The 17,615-nt window shown below is 49.6% G+C and overlaps 1 protein-coding gene across 12 annotated transcripts in view; it reads right to left on the minus strand.

Annotated features, from left to right (window-relative positions):
* The window catches only part of FGFR2 (fibroblast growth factor receptor 2), a 103,322-nt gene that overhangs the window by 10,607 nt on the left and 75,100 nt on the right, over nt 1–17,615 (minus strand). For all 12 annotated transcript variants that reach the window (XM_044240641.1, XM_044240640.1, XM_044240649.1 and 9 more), the window contains 4 exons: nt 12,101–12,252; nt 9,089–9,210; nt 6,733–6,843; nt 4,869–5,059 (listed from right to left, as the gene is read on the minus strand). In XM_044240641.1, the coding sequence (XP_044096576.1) occupies nt 4,869–5,059; nt 6,733–6,843; nt 9,089–9,210; nt 12,101–12,252 (576 nt within the window). The remainder of the gene's footprint in view (nt 1–4,868; nt 5,060–6,732; nt 6,844–9,088; nt 9,211–12,100; nt 12,253–17,615) is intronic.

The following is a 17,615-nucleotide window of genomic DNA, read 5'->3' on the forward strand; positions in this document are numbered from 1 at the left end:
TACCAAATGTTTGGACAAGGGCTCCTGGCAAAGTTAACTAGTGGAGGAAGGAAGGTTTTACCCAGCCACTTGACAAGGGTCAGACGGGGCTGCTTGTAGTTAGGGATGCCAAGAAATGGCCAATAAAAAGGAGCAAGCCACACTCTCACTGAAGAATAAATTAGGAATTACTTTTTCCTACCCACCGCCCAACAATTCCTTGATTTTAGATGCTTCTGTGGTCCCCTGGATGGGCGAAGACCGGGAAAGGGAGAGCAGGAAAAGCCCGCAAGTAAGTATGCCTGAGCCTGGCCAGAACGGAAGCAGGAAACGTGAGAGCTCCCAGAAGCCGCCTGGGGATCCGGCCGGGGCGGGAGCCATGTTCTAGTTTGGAGGCCTCCTCAGATTGAACTTCTAAGCCCTCGGCCAAACTCTCCCGGCGGCGTGCTCCCGGCCGACACGAGCTCTGTGCATTTGGCAAGCTGTGTGGTCAGAAGACTCTGGATTCCCACATGCTGGGCTCCCACCACACATGAGGGCTCAACTCAAGAGACACCACAACAGTGACCTCCATCATTGTCTTGGCGAGAGGCAGGATGGAGCACCGAGTCCCACATCCCACGGTGCTAGCAGATACCAACGCCCACCCTCTGGGCTGGACGGTAAGAGACTTGGAACCAACATACAAGAAAAAGAAAATAATTAACATCAAGCCAAATTCCCATCATCTGCAGAAATCAGAGCTGTTTTCCAGGGCAGAGCTGACCATTTACGTAACGAAGGCCCTCAGACCATTTGGCATCCATTTCTTAAGGAAGCGGAGATCCACAGGTCACGAAGGGAAGGAAGACTAACATCCCTATGGCCCAGACAGTGTGACGGGGGCCACTGCACGGCTGACTGACTTAAATTCCCAGGGCTCCCCATGAGATGGGTATGATTGTACCCATTTTACAGATGGGGAAGCTGGCCCTGCTTGTAGTAACAAAAACACCACCCACTCAGGTTTAACACTTTGAAGCAAGTCGAACTGGCTTTGGGATTTGGTAAAAAGCAAAACTAGTGTGCTTTGAACTAAAAAGCAAAGCTTTCATAATTTGTACAAGGTTCAAATACCCCACATTACCTTGTTGTAGTCTATAAAATCCTAGTGGTCTCTTTACTTGCCCACCCCTAGCTCGCCACCAACACATGCGCACACATGCACACGCGTGTGCGTACTTCAATGGCTCAAGGACAGACCCTGCATGTTCATGTCTATATTCCCAGCACCGACCGCGGAGCCTGACCCAGTAAATGTTTACTGAGCCGAATTCATTATTGCATTCCATCAGTAATGAGCCAGAGAGCTCACTCAACAGTTCCTTCAGCGGGCCTCCAGCAAGGTCCTGGCTGGAGGTTAGGAGGCGTGTGTACGAGCAGACCGGAATCTGGCCCCTTCTTCTTCACCCTCCACCGTCAGGAATAAGCCTCCATCTTTGCAGGCAGCCTCCACTCGAGGGGACCGTTCTTAAGACCTTCAGCTACTGCTGGCTCAACACCAGCTCTAGGTCCTTAACTACAGGCAATCTTCTATGAAGGGCTTTGGAACCCTTCAAGGCCCTAATGACATACAACTCCATCCCTTCTAGCCCATTCTGTATCTATGAGCAAAGCCCTGACACAGGGCGTCTTATCAGTCCCGTCCACACACACCCCTCCCCCAACCAGAGTGAGGCAGGGATTACCAGAGAGCAGCGAGGGAGGCTGCGGGGTATGGTGGGTATTTGGCCCAAGGGCCAAGCCCGGGACCAGCAGCTTTTCTCTGCTCTGTGGACCTAGGAGTCCCCATCTTGGAAATGAGGACAATGACTTAGGCACACCTGGTTTTGAAGGGGTCCTGACATCCCCGAACAGTCCTCAGAATCCTTCTCTTAAAATCGCCCCTATTTCAGACGTGTTCTGGGGTTATGGAGGATACTCTTCGGAAAATGCTCGTCCTGTGCCTAGCAGATGCTGAGCTCTCAAAACCGGTACTGACTAATAATGAGAATTGCCCCCTTTCACAAAATTCCCTCTTCCCTATATTCTACAGTTCCAAGGAGGAAGGATCTCAGAGTCCTCAGGGCTGGGGAGCAATGAGAAGTCCACACGGGCTCTACCAGCCAGGTGCAAGAAGACACATTCTTTTGCCCCGTTCTGGGCGGAACAACACTCTGCCTTCCAGAAACCCGTCCTGTGGCCTCTGTGAACCATATCCTGCCTTTCCTCCCACCCCTCTGTGTCCCCTCGGCCTCCACTGCCATCAGGTGCTTTGAGCCAAGCTCGAGAAACTGAGAGCTGTTCCTACTCCCCTCTACTCTAACTCTCCCCGGCTAGAGGACCGCCCATGCCTGGGAACCACACTTCCTCTGCTGGCTCCCAAGGTCTCAGCCCAGGCCCCAGGGCTGCGCTTCAGCCCGCAGCTTCCTCCCGGCACCAGCCCTTGACTGGCTCTCCCTGGTGTTCAGAGCACCTGCCCAAGTGCCCACCAGGATCTCTGCCCGCCGTCTTCCCCCACCTCCCGCCTCGGAGTCTTCCTCCTCCTGGTCCTACCGTCTGATCTCTCAGGCTGGAAATCACGAAGTACCCCAAGAGCAACAGCTATCCAAAATCCACCTTCTTCTCCTGTACCTGCAGGAGCCAAGAAACTCGAGCCCAAGACCCCAGCACCAAGCTTGCGACCCATCAGTTGTGAGCAGCGACCCATCAGTTGTGAGCAGCGCCCCAGCGAGCCATCCTCAGAGCACAGACCCGCCCCCGTTACCCCTGCCTAGGGTGCAGTCTGGAGGCCTGGCCTGGGGCCGTAAGGCCTGGAATGAGCTGGGCCTGCCTGTCTCCAGCCACATCTCACACTCGGCTCCCGGCTCCCGGCTGTCCCCCGGCGGGGGCGCTCCCCAGCCACCTTCCCCCACCAACCTCCCACAATCGGTCTCCTACACAGCACACCTCTCAACCTTTCCCATCCTTATTTGTCTTCCCACACTTACTGTTGATTTCTCCTGCTGTCGCCCGAGGTTCCTGCTCCAAGAGGCCCAAGGACTCCGCCCGTAGCGGCCACCCACTACGGGAGCCTGACCCAGGGCGCGAGGCAGGAGTCAGGAGTGCTCGGGAATGTTCGCTTGAGGGATAATAAAATGACCGAGCCAGGCTTCCTACTGCCTTTGTATTAATAGCAGAGCCACGCTATGTCCAAGAAATGCTTCCCCCATCCCAGGCGGGGAAGGGTACAGAGTGGCCAGGCCCCCAGACCTGGGGGGGGTCACGCTCCCCAGGGTTTAGTGAGGAACATTTGAAAGCTACAGCAAAGGTGAAAGAGGACAACGATGGTCCATGTGTGCGGGGATGGCTTGTCACGCCGGCTCTCTCCCTTCACAATGTCCCCCCCAACACACATCTTTGTATGCCTGAACCATTTAAAAGTGACTGCACACCTCACACCCTAACACGTAAACACTATCTCCCACCTTAATCCAGGACCACTCACATCACCCCCAGACTGCAAATCGATCCAATCGTATTCTACAATGTGGACCCAATTCAGGTTTCCACTGTTCCTAAATGTTCTCTATAAAAGCTGCCCCCCTTCCTACCCTGCCCAAGGCCCAGTCCGGGGTCACACATGCACACACGGTTATCCTGTCCCTTAAGCCTCCCTTAATCTGAACTTCCCTCCCAGTGGTTTTTGTCTCTCACGACTTGGACAGCTGGAAGTGATGTCTTGTCAAATGTCCCCCGTTCTGGATATGACCCATTTCCTCATGTCGAAGACTTCTCCGCGGGGCCTGCATTCCCACACACGTGCACAATCGCGGGCAGAGAACAGTTCCCTAAAATCTACAGGTTAAGAGCTTTTCCCAGAAAAAAAAGAAATCTGAGAAAGTCTCCAACTCTGGACTCCCTCGAATATAAAACACAAACAAAAAAGAAAATAAAAAACAAACCAAAAAACAGAACATGTGGGAGCTCTGGCCATGTTCCAACACAGCCACAGAAGCAGCGGCTGAGGGACACCCGCCCCTCCCTTCTCCCTGTGGCCGCATCCCTCACTGCTGTGACTGGGCAGAGTCATGACCGAGCCCAGGTCCCCGATGACAAGGAGTCCACGCCCACAAGAGAACCTCACCTCTTTGGGGATGCAAAGAGCAGCATCAAGCCCCAGCACAGGTAGGAAGGAACCCCACTTCTGCCCAAGGGACAAGTTCTGCAACCCTCCCTCCCTGCCGAAGTGTGAGCTAAGGCAGGGTGTCCTGGGTCATCCAAAATGCCCCAGAGGACATCGGGGCACCTGTCTAACTGCTTCCAGAATAACTCAGATGTTTAAAGTTCCACTGCAAGTGGCATGCTTGGAATGCAGACGGTTCACCTCAGGGGACCTGGCCAATTTCGAACCAGAGGGCCACCCCGCTAAATGAGACAAAATAAACCCAGATGACACCCAGGAACCCGTGTTCCTAAAATGTCCCCTTGCGTGATCTTTAGTCGTAGAATATTCAAGGCCCTTCCAAGCTTAAAACTATAAACACGACACCCAAAGTCTATGTCCAAAAACTCATCCCAAAACAAATAAAGCCCCAAAAACTCATCAGAATTAAAGGCAGCGCCCCCTAACCTAGCTGTTCTGTGCCAAGAGCAGAATCCCAGGGGAAGAGACATCTTTTTTGCTCACCTCTACCATGTCACGTCTGAGGCTGCTTTGGCTTTTAAAGAGCTCACCAAACCCCAACGTGAATAACGCGATAAATATTTTCCAGGTTGTACAAGACATGCAAGGGCTTGATTCAGCAAATGAGCACGTCCAAATCGCCTGTTTTCTTCACAGACCTTTTTCACTGGAATCCACCCAACTGAGGAGAATGCGAAGGACTCACTTTCTGGGAAGCCAAGTACTCCATGCCCCTCGCCAGCTGGTAGGTGCAGGACACCAAGTCCTTGAAGGTCATCTGCTCCTCGGGAACGCGGTTGATATCATAGGAGTACTCCATCCCGGGCGGCCTGCGGGCTCGGAGGTATTCCCGGAGGTTGCCTTTCGAGGCATACTCGACGATGACGTAGAGAGGCCCTGCGGACCGACAGGGCAAGCTCGCTGAGACGGCGCACCCAGGCCCGCCTTGGGAAGCTCAGCCCAGTTTTGTTTCTGGTAACCCAGCACTTTTTTTTTTTTAATTGAATCATACAGAAAAGCACACACAAAAACACAACACCTGCAATCACATCTTCCCCCAGAGATCACTGAGACTTGGGTCAAGACAGCCTCAAAAGTCCGAGTAGAAGAGACAGAGACACAGGGAGCCTCCTTCCCTGCCATCCCCGGCGCACCTGCGCCCTCCTGCAGAGCAATGCTTATCATAAATTTGCCTCTTCCAGTTCACTTTAACCATCTGACATACAGATACGGATCAAGAAACAATGTTATTATTTTTAATCGTGTGTGTGTGTGTGTGTGTGTGTGTGTGTGTGTGTGTGTATAATAGAGCTACAGCTAACATTTTTCCCTTACACGTTATCCGCATGGAACCCAATCAGGCTGATAAAAATGAATCTAGATCGTTCCTTTTCTATTCCTATCTACATTCCATCACATGAACACTATTTTCCTACATTTGTGGGCACTGACATTGCTTCCAGGTTCCGGCTATGACACACAGCACGCAGCAAACATTTCTGTGTCTGCTTCCCGACACACACGTGCCGCCCTCTCTCCGAGGCATGGACCAGAGGCCGGCAAACTACAGCCCGCAGGCCGAATCCTGCCCACGGCCTCTTTCTGTGATTGAAGCGTATTGGCACACAGCCCGGCCCATTCATTTCTGTACTGTCTGTGGCTGCTTTCTCGCTACCCTGGCAAAGGTGAGGAGTTGCCACAAAGACCCTAATGGCCACAAAACTGAAAATATCTACAATCACCCTTCCCAGAAAGTCTCCCAGCTCCTAGTATAGACCTAAAAGAGAAAAGGCTGAGGCAAAGATCGCCATCTTCAAGTTTATAAATTACCGTCAAACTGATTTCCAAAGTGTCAGCTCTCCAATGAGAGAAGGCAGAGCACTCTCTCCTCTAAGGAAGATGTGTCCCTTGGTCCCACTCTGTCCCTCTCCCACACTATTGGGAGCTCAGCCATCGAGGCCCACAGCAAGACAGGACTTCTTCAATCCCCATTTTAAGGCATTTGTTAACCATAACACTGGGTCTTTTTTTTTTTTTTTTCCTCCTAAGATTTTTTTATTTGAAAGAGAGGGAGACACAGCATCAGCAGGAAAGGCAGAGAGGGAGGGACAACAGACTCCCCCCTGAGCAGGGAGCCCAATATGGGGCTCGATCCCAGGACCCCAGGATCATGACCTGAGCTAAAGGCAGACTGTTAACCCACTGAGCCCTCCAGGCGCACCCCATAGGGTCTTATTTTGAAAAATCCCTCTTAGCACTACAAAACAAAAACATAAGGAGACTGTCGTTTCTAAACACCCTCCAGGTTATGCCCTAAAAACAGCAGGACTCTAGAAGGCCCTCCCATTCAAAGCCTCTCAACGCCTACCTTTCCCCAGTCCCCCTGTACAGTCACAAAGTCCCCTTTGTGTTCACAGCCAGGAACATCTTCCTAAGGGGATTTGAAAGAGAACTTTAAACATGCCCTTGAGGTGCCTAGCAGCAAGATCCAGAAGTCCAACCGTTTCTAAAATGATGTTAACACTGAAGCTCAAATTATTTGGATGAAAGCATTTTTTCCTCCTACTCACCATCCTGAGTACAGGCTCCAAGGAGATTTATGATATTTTTGTGTTTTCCAATCATCTTCATCATCTCCATCTCTGACACTAGATCAGAAAGATCTTTCTCTGTGGCATCATCTACAAACATTAGGTAAATTAAAACCCAGTTAGTAGTTTCCTCTAACCCATCGACAGCTGCTGCTAGTTGCCAGAAACTTAGTGGAAACAGCGTGAAATTGAATTTTAGGACCAGAAAACACTTTCTAAATCATCTCCCTCGTTTTATTGGTAAGGGGGCAAAGGCCCAGACAGGGAACTGCCCTGATCCGTGTCAAACAGCTAATTTGGGGTCAGGGGGTCAAAAGTCAGGATGAGAATATAGGCCTCTGATGCTAAGACCAATTCTTTTCTAGCAACCCTCCTGAGTGTGGGGGTGTTTAACTTTATCGTGAAGCAAGTCCACCTTCTGGCAGATCTACGGTGCCTCCAAAAAACCGTATCGAACTTCAAGGTGCCTGAAAGAACTGGGAGTCCAACAGAAAGGAAGAGGAGGGAGAGGGAAATGGGGGACCCCAAACCAACAGACTTTCTCCAGACCAAATGCCACTAATCTGAGCCCTTAGAGAAGTCACAGACAGGTTCAGAGGGCCCCTTGTAAGTGTTTACAAAAGTGTGTGTGTGTGTGTGTGTGTGCACTTTGAGCAGGCAAAGTTTCATGCCTTCCAAAGGGGTTTCTGAGTCCCAACCTAAAAAAATAGAAGTTTTATAAACCTCTGCTCTCCAATTTCAAGAAAAACAGCTTTGGTCCCATGTTCGTGGGCTCATAGCTTCTGAAGAGTGGCAAGACTCTTCCCCATGGGCCTCCCTTCGAGTTCATTTGATATGAAAAACTCTGCATTTACTTAAAAAAAAAAAAGAAAGAAAAGAGAGATAAAGAAATGCATAGGAGCCACATGGCCAAAAGTTTTTTAACTTCACAAATGAATGAGCAACGCATTAGGTTGGAGCACGGGGAGGGCTGTCCCGACGTGAGCCACCCACTGACTTTAAGAGTCCCCAGGGTCCCCACAGGGCTCTGGGGCCGATGCCCGCCTCCACCCTTAAAGGGAAGGCCAGCCTGATTATACCCAGAGAAACAAACCCTCAGATCTCTAATTCTGAGCTCCAAAAACCAAACAAAAGTTCAGCCAAGAGAGACTGGAAGCCTAGGCCCTCCCCACGTTGGTCATGGTTAGCGGCCAGGGGCTGCTGAGGCTGGCTGTTGGGGGCACACAGCTGCCTCCACCTGCCACACAGGGGGGCGAGGGCACACGGGTGGACCCCAGCTATGCAGGACAAAAGCCAGAGGGCCACCTCTGCTGGTATAGCTAAGCTGAGGCACGTGGGGCTGCTGAGCACCGGCCTCCCTCGCATCAAATCCCAAAGTGAAGGGCTCAAAACACCCAGGTTTTCCGAGGAGCCATTCAGATCAACAGCTTAAAAAAAAAAATTTTTTTTTTTTAAAATACCATTTCCACCCTGCTACCTTCCCTCTTGGGGAAGGACAGGATGACCATCACAGACAGCCCACAAAAGAAAGAAAAAGCCTAACTCCGGGAGCATCCACGATGGGACAGGCACCCACATCCAAGAACAGGCATCTCTGCCTGGACACACGGGAAAAGCTCCGTCCTTTCTCAGCCCCCAACAATAGGTTTTATAACAGAACCATTCCCTGGAACTCCTGTCCTAAGAGAATACCACGGAGCTGACAGCTGGAGGTGCTGTAAGCCGTGAGCATGAAGCAGGGCTGGGCGGTCATCCCACAGATGCCATGGGACATCCACATCACACAGTAACTGTTCACATGTTCCAGAAGGTTCTGCTGGGCCACCAATCCCGCTCCTTCCCTTTCAGCTCTCCAAGGGCTTCTCCCAGACCAGTGTCCATTCTGCATTGTTCCTCTTACAAAAGAGGTACGTCCTCCTCTCCCTACGCCTCCTCACTCCCTCCCCGAGGCCAACCTTCCTTCGTTTGCAAGTTAAATTCCGCATACCCAGACTCATCCAAAGGAACCAATCACACGTGAGTTGATTTTTCTAAGCACATACAGATACAGTGGGAATAAAAAAAAAAATCACAGTCCTCCACAAGGAGCTGACCAAGAACAATCTGGGATGGGAAGCCACCCCTTTCTAACAAAACTGGCGTTTCTTTCTTGGAAGTGCACACAGCTCAAGATAAATCGTCTGTCCAGGACGCTGATTTATACTGAAAACTTCTCAACCCCTGGGTCAACTATGTGCTCTCTGACCCCCTGCCATGATAGAGTTCACATGCCACAAAAGGAACATTCTTGATAAGGCTTCTCCCCAACCCCCCACCCGTCCCCCTCCCCACGTACCTTTCAACATCTTCACGGCCACAGTGACTGCTTCCTTGGGCTTCTCTTTGTCAATTCCCACCGCCTCAGCCATGACCACTTGCCCAAAGCAACCTTCCCCCAGAGGTTTGCCCAGCGTCAGCCTAAATGTGTAAATAGGGGATTAGCGCAGAGCATCTGGTGAAGGGGAAATTCCAGAACGAAATATAAAAATCTTTCAGCGGCTTGCAAAAGCATGGAGCATTTATCATATGGAACTAATGAGGCCGGAGTATACACGCGCTTGAGTATTTTCTTAGTGACGTTGTAGAGAATGTCAATTACGGGCGGGACAGCTATTAAGTTTCACATTTGTGTTCACGATTTATTTTCTTTGTGGAAGGTATCCTTGCTAGTGAGGCGGTCAGCTTTCCTAAGTGCTAACAAGGAGGAGCTTCTGATCTCCGGCCAACTGAATATTCGTAATTTAAAATGTCTTAAAGAAAAACTGTTAAAGCTGTTCTTCTTTTTTAGTCTTTGTGAAGTGATGTCTTTAAAATCACTATTATTCAAATACCAGTGAATTTTACGGTCACATTCCTGGCCAAGTTACATGACATGAATCTTAAACGCATTTCAAGGAATCTCTAATTTTTCCCTAAAGGACAAAGACATTTCTAGAAATTGAGGGAAATCTTTCTTGACCTAACAGTTTAGAAATCCTTAACTACCCAAACTGTTAATGAAGAAAATCCAGAGTGAACACAATAAACGATTTTTCTATTTTCTAAGCTCAGAAGCTCGGTGCCTGTCCTACTACTGGCCATATATTGTCTCTGGACCTTCTAAAAGCCGACAGAACAGCAAAATCCTTGGAATGCTTATGAGTGTGTGCGTGTGTGTGTGTGTGTGTGTGTGTTTCACTTAAGCACCAAAAAGCAAAGTATTTAGCAGCTCTTAGTAAATATACTGTATTTATGGTTAAGTACACAATGGTTTACAAAAGCTAAGCAAAGACTGAGGGCAGCGTACGCTAGGTTGAGGTCATTCTGTTTCTCTCCTGAACTAAAATTAAATTTAGTATCTTGGCAGAAAATAAACATTTGCATTGGAAAAATGGCTAATTTATGTCCCACTGCCCTGTTAGTACAAGCGCAACAATCCCTTCTTTGTGTCACCTCTCCCATCTAATAAACCGCTTCTAAATCGCCTTCATTCACTGGAAATCTGCCCCACCTACATTTGTGCTCAACTCTGCTCTGAAACGCTTAGCACTCACATTTTCCACACTCAGGACCCCCCCCGCCCAGGTGGGAGTGGACGGTTAGGCACACACAGACGTCCACTGTTGACGGCGTCACGGGCGGCAAGCATTGTGGCCCAAACCCGGGAGCCGTCATTTCTTCACGTGTGATCACAGGGGCCCAGGTCAGTCCTCTACGCACAGGAACGTGCGCATGAGCCCTTCTGCTTGTACACCCAAAGGAGGGAGCGAGGTGCCTTCGTGAGAAACAGCCCTGTTCTCTTTCCACGCTCCCCAGGTAAGAACACCATTCTTTGTGTTTCTCTCTGATGTCTCCTAGTTGTTGTTCAAAAACCAAGTGAATGGTCTCTCCACTACAACACACGAACACACTGGAAATGACCTCCATTAACCCTCCTGACAGAGTGAGACCTGGGCAGTTATTTGATTCTAGCTTATGATGCACATTAGTATCTCCAGATTGGCTCCTGGGAAGCAAAAGTGGCTTGGAGTTGTGGGAATCAAAATCACGGTGCCCTATAAGCTCCCTCTCTTTCCAAACAGAGCTCGTCAGACCCAGGCTCTGGAAAAGCTTATCTTGGTACCTCTACATTGGTGGATGAGTTTCTTCTGTTGCAATTAAACACCTCTCTGACCTAATCTCAGGGTGATACTGCCAATGTCAAGACCAACAGTGAGTAAGAGCTCTATAGAAGCAAGGCAAGAGCTTGTCCCAGTTGACATGATGTGGACGGAGATTTCCACCTTCCACTAGTACCACGGTTCAGACTAGAGGGACTACAAGTGGTACCCCAGAAGTGAGCTGAGGGCCTTGAAGGACCATCAGACTGTACTGCAGAAGGTAGGTCTAGAAGCTGGTCCCGCCCAGAAGACAGAGGGCCGGGAGCACAGGGTCTGCCTCCCACACTCTCTACCTAGCACCGCCATATTGTTGGGGTCTGTGGTTCAGAGCCCCTGGCTTGCCATTACATGAAGAAGAGAGCAAGACGGGGAAACTCATGAGTCCAGAACCGTACTCAGTCCTGTGAAGTCTATACCATGGTCATCATTTTATAAACACGAAGTTCAGAGAGTCAAGGTTGCCCAGCCACTGGCTAGCTGAGCAAGGGTTCAAATCCCACCCAAGACAGCCCAAATACACAGGCCTAACGCCAAATCAAGACATAAAGCCTCCTCAGTAATGCCTTCAACAGAGCCCAGGTGGCCATGCTCTGACTAAACATCGGATTGGAACACCTCCACATCATCCGATAGAAAAAATACTACGGACCAGAGGAAATGTGACGTCAGGTACCATATTCAAACCTTACAGCCACATATCACATTAACAGTACTTAAAAGGAGCAACATGGACTGAAGATTCTTCAGACAATTTATGTCTTATACCTAATTTCCCCCAAAGAAATGAACTATAGAAGAGTCATGTTTTAATAACCAGAAGTTGGAACACTGTATCTGTTTTACCAATGGGATACGGCCTTACATGTAGTCCATGTGACTGGGTTTGAATGATCTCAAAAGTAAAAAAAGTGCTAAGAAAGTATTATCTTGGTTGGGGACCAGCCATGCCTAGCACCTGTTTTGAAAGAACCAGTGAAATAGAAAGAGAGAGAGAAAATCCATTCTTTTCTTTTTCAGAAGTTGGTGATTTAGAATTACAATCTCACTCGTTCCTACTGACACCATCACACGTGACCTTTGCAGTTAAGATCAGGAAAAGAACGTGTCAATCCAGCATCCCCATTTATACCTACGATTCTATTCGGGGCTGCATCAATAGAAATACTCACTTATCTCTTGGGAACTCCCACTTTGGATCTTCTGGCAATTCATACTCGGAGACCCCTGCCAGCATGGGGGTGTCTGCCGTTGAGGACAGGCGTGTGGTTATCCTCACCAGTGGGGTGTTGGAGTTCATGGAGGAGCTGGACTCGGCAGAAACCTGGATACAAAATGCAAAGCCCCAGATGTAATCCTGGCTCTACCTGGGAGGCCTGGCAGCCGGCCAGAGCCCAGCCAGATGTTCGATCCGTAGAAAGGAAGACAAGTGGGAGCACTGGCTAAAGTCAAGAATTTAGGCCCCAAACCACTGGATTCCAGCTCCTCTGTGCTCCCATCTCTGCAGTACCAGATTTCACCCCCATCCGAGGTTCCTAAGACCAGATTTGCAAACATTTTTAGATGGTACCTGAGCAACATCTAAGTCAGCTTTCTGACTTTCTGACCTAATTTCTCCAAATAAGCACCTGAGCACAGGGCAACCACCCCACGGGCTTCGCAATTGCCTTTTGGTCTAGATCTGTCCCAGAGCCCCGCACGATCAATCTCCCTGCGGACCAGCTCAGACCATGAATCAATTCTCTGCCTATTCAACTCCATGGAACCGTCTTAGAAAATCCGCTCTTCGATATTTCATCTGCCTTTTGGAAAGAAAAGCCGGATGTCTCAAGGACCTAGCTCTAGGATTTGAAGGTGAAGGGTGTTCTATTCGCTCCAAGTGCCATAATGCCAGGAAACCTGAAGCCCAGGCACTGAGGCCATTCTCTGTTGATGCCGACCATTCAGTGAAAATCAAGACTCTTGTCAACTTCGCTTTCAGAAACGAGTGGATTGAACACAAGGGATGAAGAGTCAAGGAGAAAAAAACTACGTCCTCGATTCATAATCACATGGCAAAGCTCCTCTCCCACCTGAGGTAGGCAAGGGTTTCCCCGAGTTTTGTCATTCACCATCATCCTTTTCAGGCTGTGTCTGATTAAAGGGTTACTTCTTAAACACAGCATCCTCCCTGTGCTGGTTTCTGTAAAGGAAAAGATGTGCAGAGCCCACCTGAAGGCCAGTTTTGACAGTTACTGAACTGTCCTGATACAATCGTGGGCTGCTTGACCACCACCTTATTCTAAACCATGAACGAGCCAGCCCTGGGGTCAAAAAAGTCAGACCATGAGGTTTAACATGGTCCAACAAAGCAGCCCGCCGTCCCCCGCAACCCGGTTCTATCGCCTGCACGACTGTCCAGGTCAACTGCACGCCCCAGCTGTGCCGATGCGTAATTTTCAAATTAAGATGCCAAAGACGGAACGCAGGTGAGCAAACTTACTTGGGATGAGTGTTCACAAAGTAGTACCTGAACCATCCCCACTGGGAACAAGAAGATCTGTACTTCCTGGAGCACGTCCTATTTGGAAAACCTTTATTCTCTTCTTGGTAAAGCCCAAACTGCCCTTAGTGCAGACGGAATCCCAAGAGACACCCAAGAATGGACTGGAAGGGGGAAATCATTTTAGGAACAGGAAGTTGGTTTCAGTATTAAAATCAAGTTGCATGGGATTTTTTTTTTTTAAGATTTTATTTATTTACCTGACAAAGAGAGATCACAAGTAGGCAGAGAGGCAGGCAGAGAGAGAGAGAGAGAGGAGGAAGCAGGCTCCCCGCCAAGCAGAGAGCCCGATGCGGGGCTCGATCCCAGGACCCTAAGATCATGACCCGAGCCGAAGGCAGAGGTTCAACCCACTGAGCCACCCAGGCGCCCCAAGTTGCAGGGGATTTTTAAGCCAGAATTTCTATTATCTTTTAAAATGTACGAGAGAACGGGCACCTGGGTGACTCAGTAGGTTGAGCATCAGACTCCTGATTTCAGCTCAGGTCACAATCCCAGGGCTGTGGGATTGAGCCCCATGCTGGGTTCCCCACTCAGCAGTCTGCTTGAGGATTCTCCCTCTCTCTCTGTCCCCCCACTCACTCTCCCTGTAAATATGTTAATCTTTTTTTTTAAGACTTTATTTATTTATTTAACAGACAGAAAGCACAAGTAGACAGAGAGGCAGGCAGAGAGAGAGAGAGGAGAAGCAGGCTCCCTGCTGAGCAGAGAGCCCGATATGGGGCTCGATCTCAGGACCCTGAGATCATGACCTGAACCGAAGGCAGAGGCTTAACCCACTGAGCCACCCAGGCACCCTTAAATATATTAATCTTTAAAAACTAAAAATAAAACATACAAGAGAACATTTCTGACCCTTCTAAGCAATCTTTTGACAGGGGACTCCCTCCTAAATTTTACTATGCAGACAGTACGAGCCATGTTCTTGTGAGTGCGTAAATATTTTTCTTCTTTCAAAAGGAGTTGAAGAATCATTAATTTTGGAGTTGAGAGAACCCCATGAATAGACTGGGCTCCAAAAGGCTGCGACCTCACACCAAGTGTCCACACACTCGAACGGCAGAAGCAAGGAGGAAAGCACAGTCGTAACCGTGGCGACTCCCCCAGAATCCACCCCTGCCCCCCACTAATGCCGGGGCCAAGGCAGGGACCCCACCCTGGCCGAACCGACAACCTGGAACACCCCTCCAGTGTGGGGGGCCCAACTCAGTGCACTACGCTGACTCAAGGCCATGTGCTATGGATACCAAAAGAGGCTGGGGTTTTCTGGAAAGTTCTTCCCCATGAAGAGGAAAAAAATCACCATTCACTACAACGGGAACTTGTACTTAAAGGTCATAAGCAATGAGTACCAACCACACTAGTAAGAGTCAGCCTCACGAGGAGATGCCTCAAAAGGCCGCGGCCCAACCGTTTCTGCCGTCATGACGCTCTCTGCAAGGCCAGCTGGGTAGACTGTTGCCACCGGCCCTGCAGGATTTCCAGAATTCCACCATCGGTGCCTGGTGTGCCGGCATCGGTGGAGAGGAGGGGAAACCCAATGGGGAAATAACAGGGAATGTGGTTCTGAGTGAAGAGGTCCTCCAGAATTTCTTCCCTTGTGGGTGTGAGAACACAGCATTACTTCCAAACGTTCAGGAAGGATATAGATTTCAGAGCGGCCACCTTCAGAGAGAGACTCAAGCAGCTGAGGGATGGGGCAGAATTTGTTCTACCTCAGAACTTTTAAGCCATTTGAATTTTATTACCTTGCCTATGTATTTCTCTGATGTTTTAGGAATAGCACTTTCTGTAACAAGAAAAACACGTTTGAGACACAATGACTTGATTTCCAACATGAGGTAGAAATGACGAGAACACTGCCCTTCTCCTTTCCCTGTGCTAGGTTCTGCAACGTCTCTGTACCCTCCCACGTGCGCACCCCACTGACCAGCCCTGGCCAAGCAGCCCACCCTAGCTGGTCCCCTTCCCCTGCTAACTATCTACGACATGGGGGCCCAATCGGGTGGGGGCCATGTGCCAATTCCCATGCTGGCCATCTGTGAGAACCCATCCCAAACTAGACTCTCCTACCTGTTAGAAGGAAACCGGGAAGTTCCCACCCCACAGGGGCACCATGAGGGTGAAATGAAGTCACGCCCATAAGACATTTAGTGCTGAGCCTGGCGCTTGCTAAAAGCTCAGTTAATATGTGCCAAGACCAGAGCAGTTTTTCCTAGCACCTCTGCAGAATCCTGAGCTGCCCAGATCCAAGGGAGTTTATGACCGGCACCTTCCTCTGGGGAACCCAGAAGATCTGGAGCCTGTGGTGGTTTTGAGTGGGAGATGTTAGCGTTCTGTGTGCCCTGCGAAGAACGAAACCCAGTGGCATTAAGGGCTGACTGCCTTACTGGCCTGGAAGATGAGACCCTCTTGCTCACAGCCAGGGTGGGCTGGGGCTCCAGCAGGGAAAAAGCAGACCCAAGAAACCAAGGATCCGGGAGTCAGGGGTCGGTCCCAGAGCAGGAGGAAAGCTGGAGCATAAAAACATCCTCGTGACAAATACGGCTCAGAGGGGGCTTAAGAGCAGAAAAACCTAACGCTCCGTCAGACGCGGACTGCTCTGCGGCTCACCTATGACCCCAGAGCAACCTTCACCCACAAACCCACAGCAGAAGTTCACATACGTACGCATCTGCCTCCAAACAATCTCAACGAGGTTTTCCTGGGAAAGTTTTCAAAACTTGGCCAACTTGGTTGTTATCGTGACTATTAAAAACCTGAAAATCGTGTTTACAAAAGGGATTACTTAGGAAAGTTCTGTCCAGATCAAGGGTGGAGGTTAAATTCAATGTATAAATCTGGAAAATACTTCTGTCAAAAGCACCAAGTGGAGGGGAAAAGGCTAAGAAAATGCCAGCAATATGAGAAACTAGAATTTGGTCACTCTGTCCGGCGAGGTGTTATCTTATTTTTACCTCCATGCATTTTTACTGAGATTTGAAAATCCCCTCTGGGACTGGAACTATGGCTGGCTTTGTCCTCACTCCGTTTCTGCCGTGAGCTGACGCGCTTCCGGGGCTTGGCGCACTCCCCGGCTGGCTTGTCGATGCTTCCACGAAACACAGCATCTCGCTGGCGCTTCTCTCCTTCCAAACACACTCCCCAAGTCATTCCCACTGCCCACCTGTGAATCTCCTAACGCAGCACTTATTCAATTATAAACTGCTCTTTTTGTGCACAAAACCATGATCTCCCCTCATTGGATAGCCTATCTAATTTGAAAATATTCCATGGGTGGCGATCATTAAGTGATAGACAAGCCATAAATGGAAACACCCTAAAATAAACCTCCTTCACCATCCTCAGTCCCCATAGGCATGTTCTAGCATGTATTTTCAGTCTCTACTCAACTCCCCACTTTCCGGAATCTCTTTAACCCGTGCCATAAATCAGGCTTTTAACGAAATGTGCCTTTTGTATATTTCTACTGTCTATAGGGGAGATTAAGAAAGGAAGTGATTTTTTTTTTCCTTTTAAAGGGCCACCAAGAAATTGTGTTATCTCTGCACACTAGACTAGGTTAGAACCAAGGCAGGGGACCTCACAGAGAACAAGGCAGGCAGAAGCAAAGGAGGAGAGGGGGCGGTGACGAATGTGCATGCTATTTCCTGACTCTGAAGCTGTGGGTCCTCGGTCCCAAGCCAGAACAGAAGGCTTCCAATTAACATACTTTTTGCTCTAAGCCCTGCCTGCTGTTCCCCAATGTCCAAACAAAATGCTTTCACCACCTCAAACCAGGTGGCTGGGTTAAAGGTTCAAGGGGGTTCGGGGGTTGGATTCTGTTTCCCTCCATAACAAAATTTAAGTCATCAGATGAGGTGTTTTTGTCACTCTTCTCCTTCACCAGGTCTCTGCCTCCCCCACGCTGCTCCCTGGACTCCATGACTCAACCCATCAGAGCAATGGCTCCCCAGTCCTGGATGGGCTGGTTCTTCTAGAAGATCCCAGGAGCCAAAATCCAAACCAGATCTCACGCTGCCCTGTCTCTGGAAGGCTGAGAGGGGGAGAGCAGCCCAATGGGGGCGCCCACATGGAAGGGCAGAGTGCAGGGAACCACCCATGGCCAATCTCATTACCCACGTGTGTTCTGGAACCAGGGAGGT

The sequence above is a fragment of the Neovison vison genome, chromosome 2, assembly GCF_020171115.1.
Source record: "Neovison vison isolate M4711 chromosome 2, ASM_NN_V1, whole genome shotgun sequence".
NCBI classification, from domain to species: Eukaryota; Metazoa; Chordata; class Mammalia; order Carnivora; family Mustelidae; genus Neogale; species Neogale vison.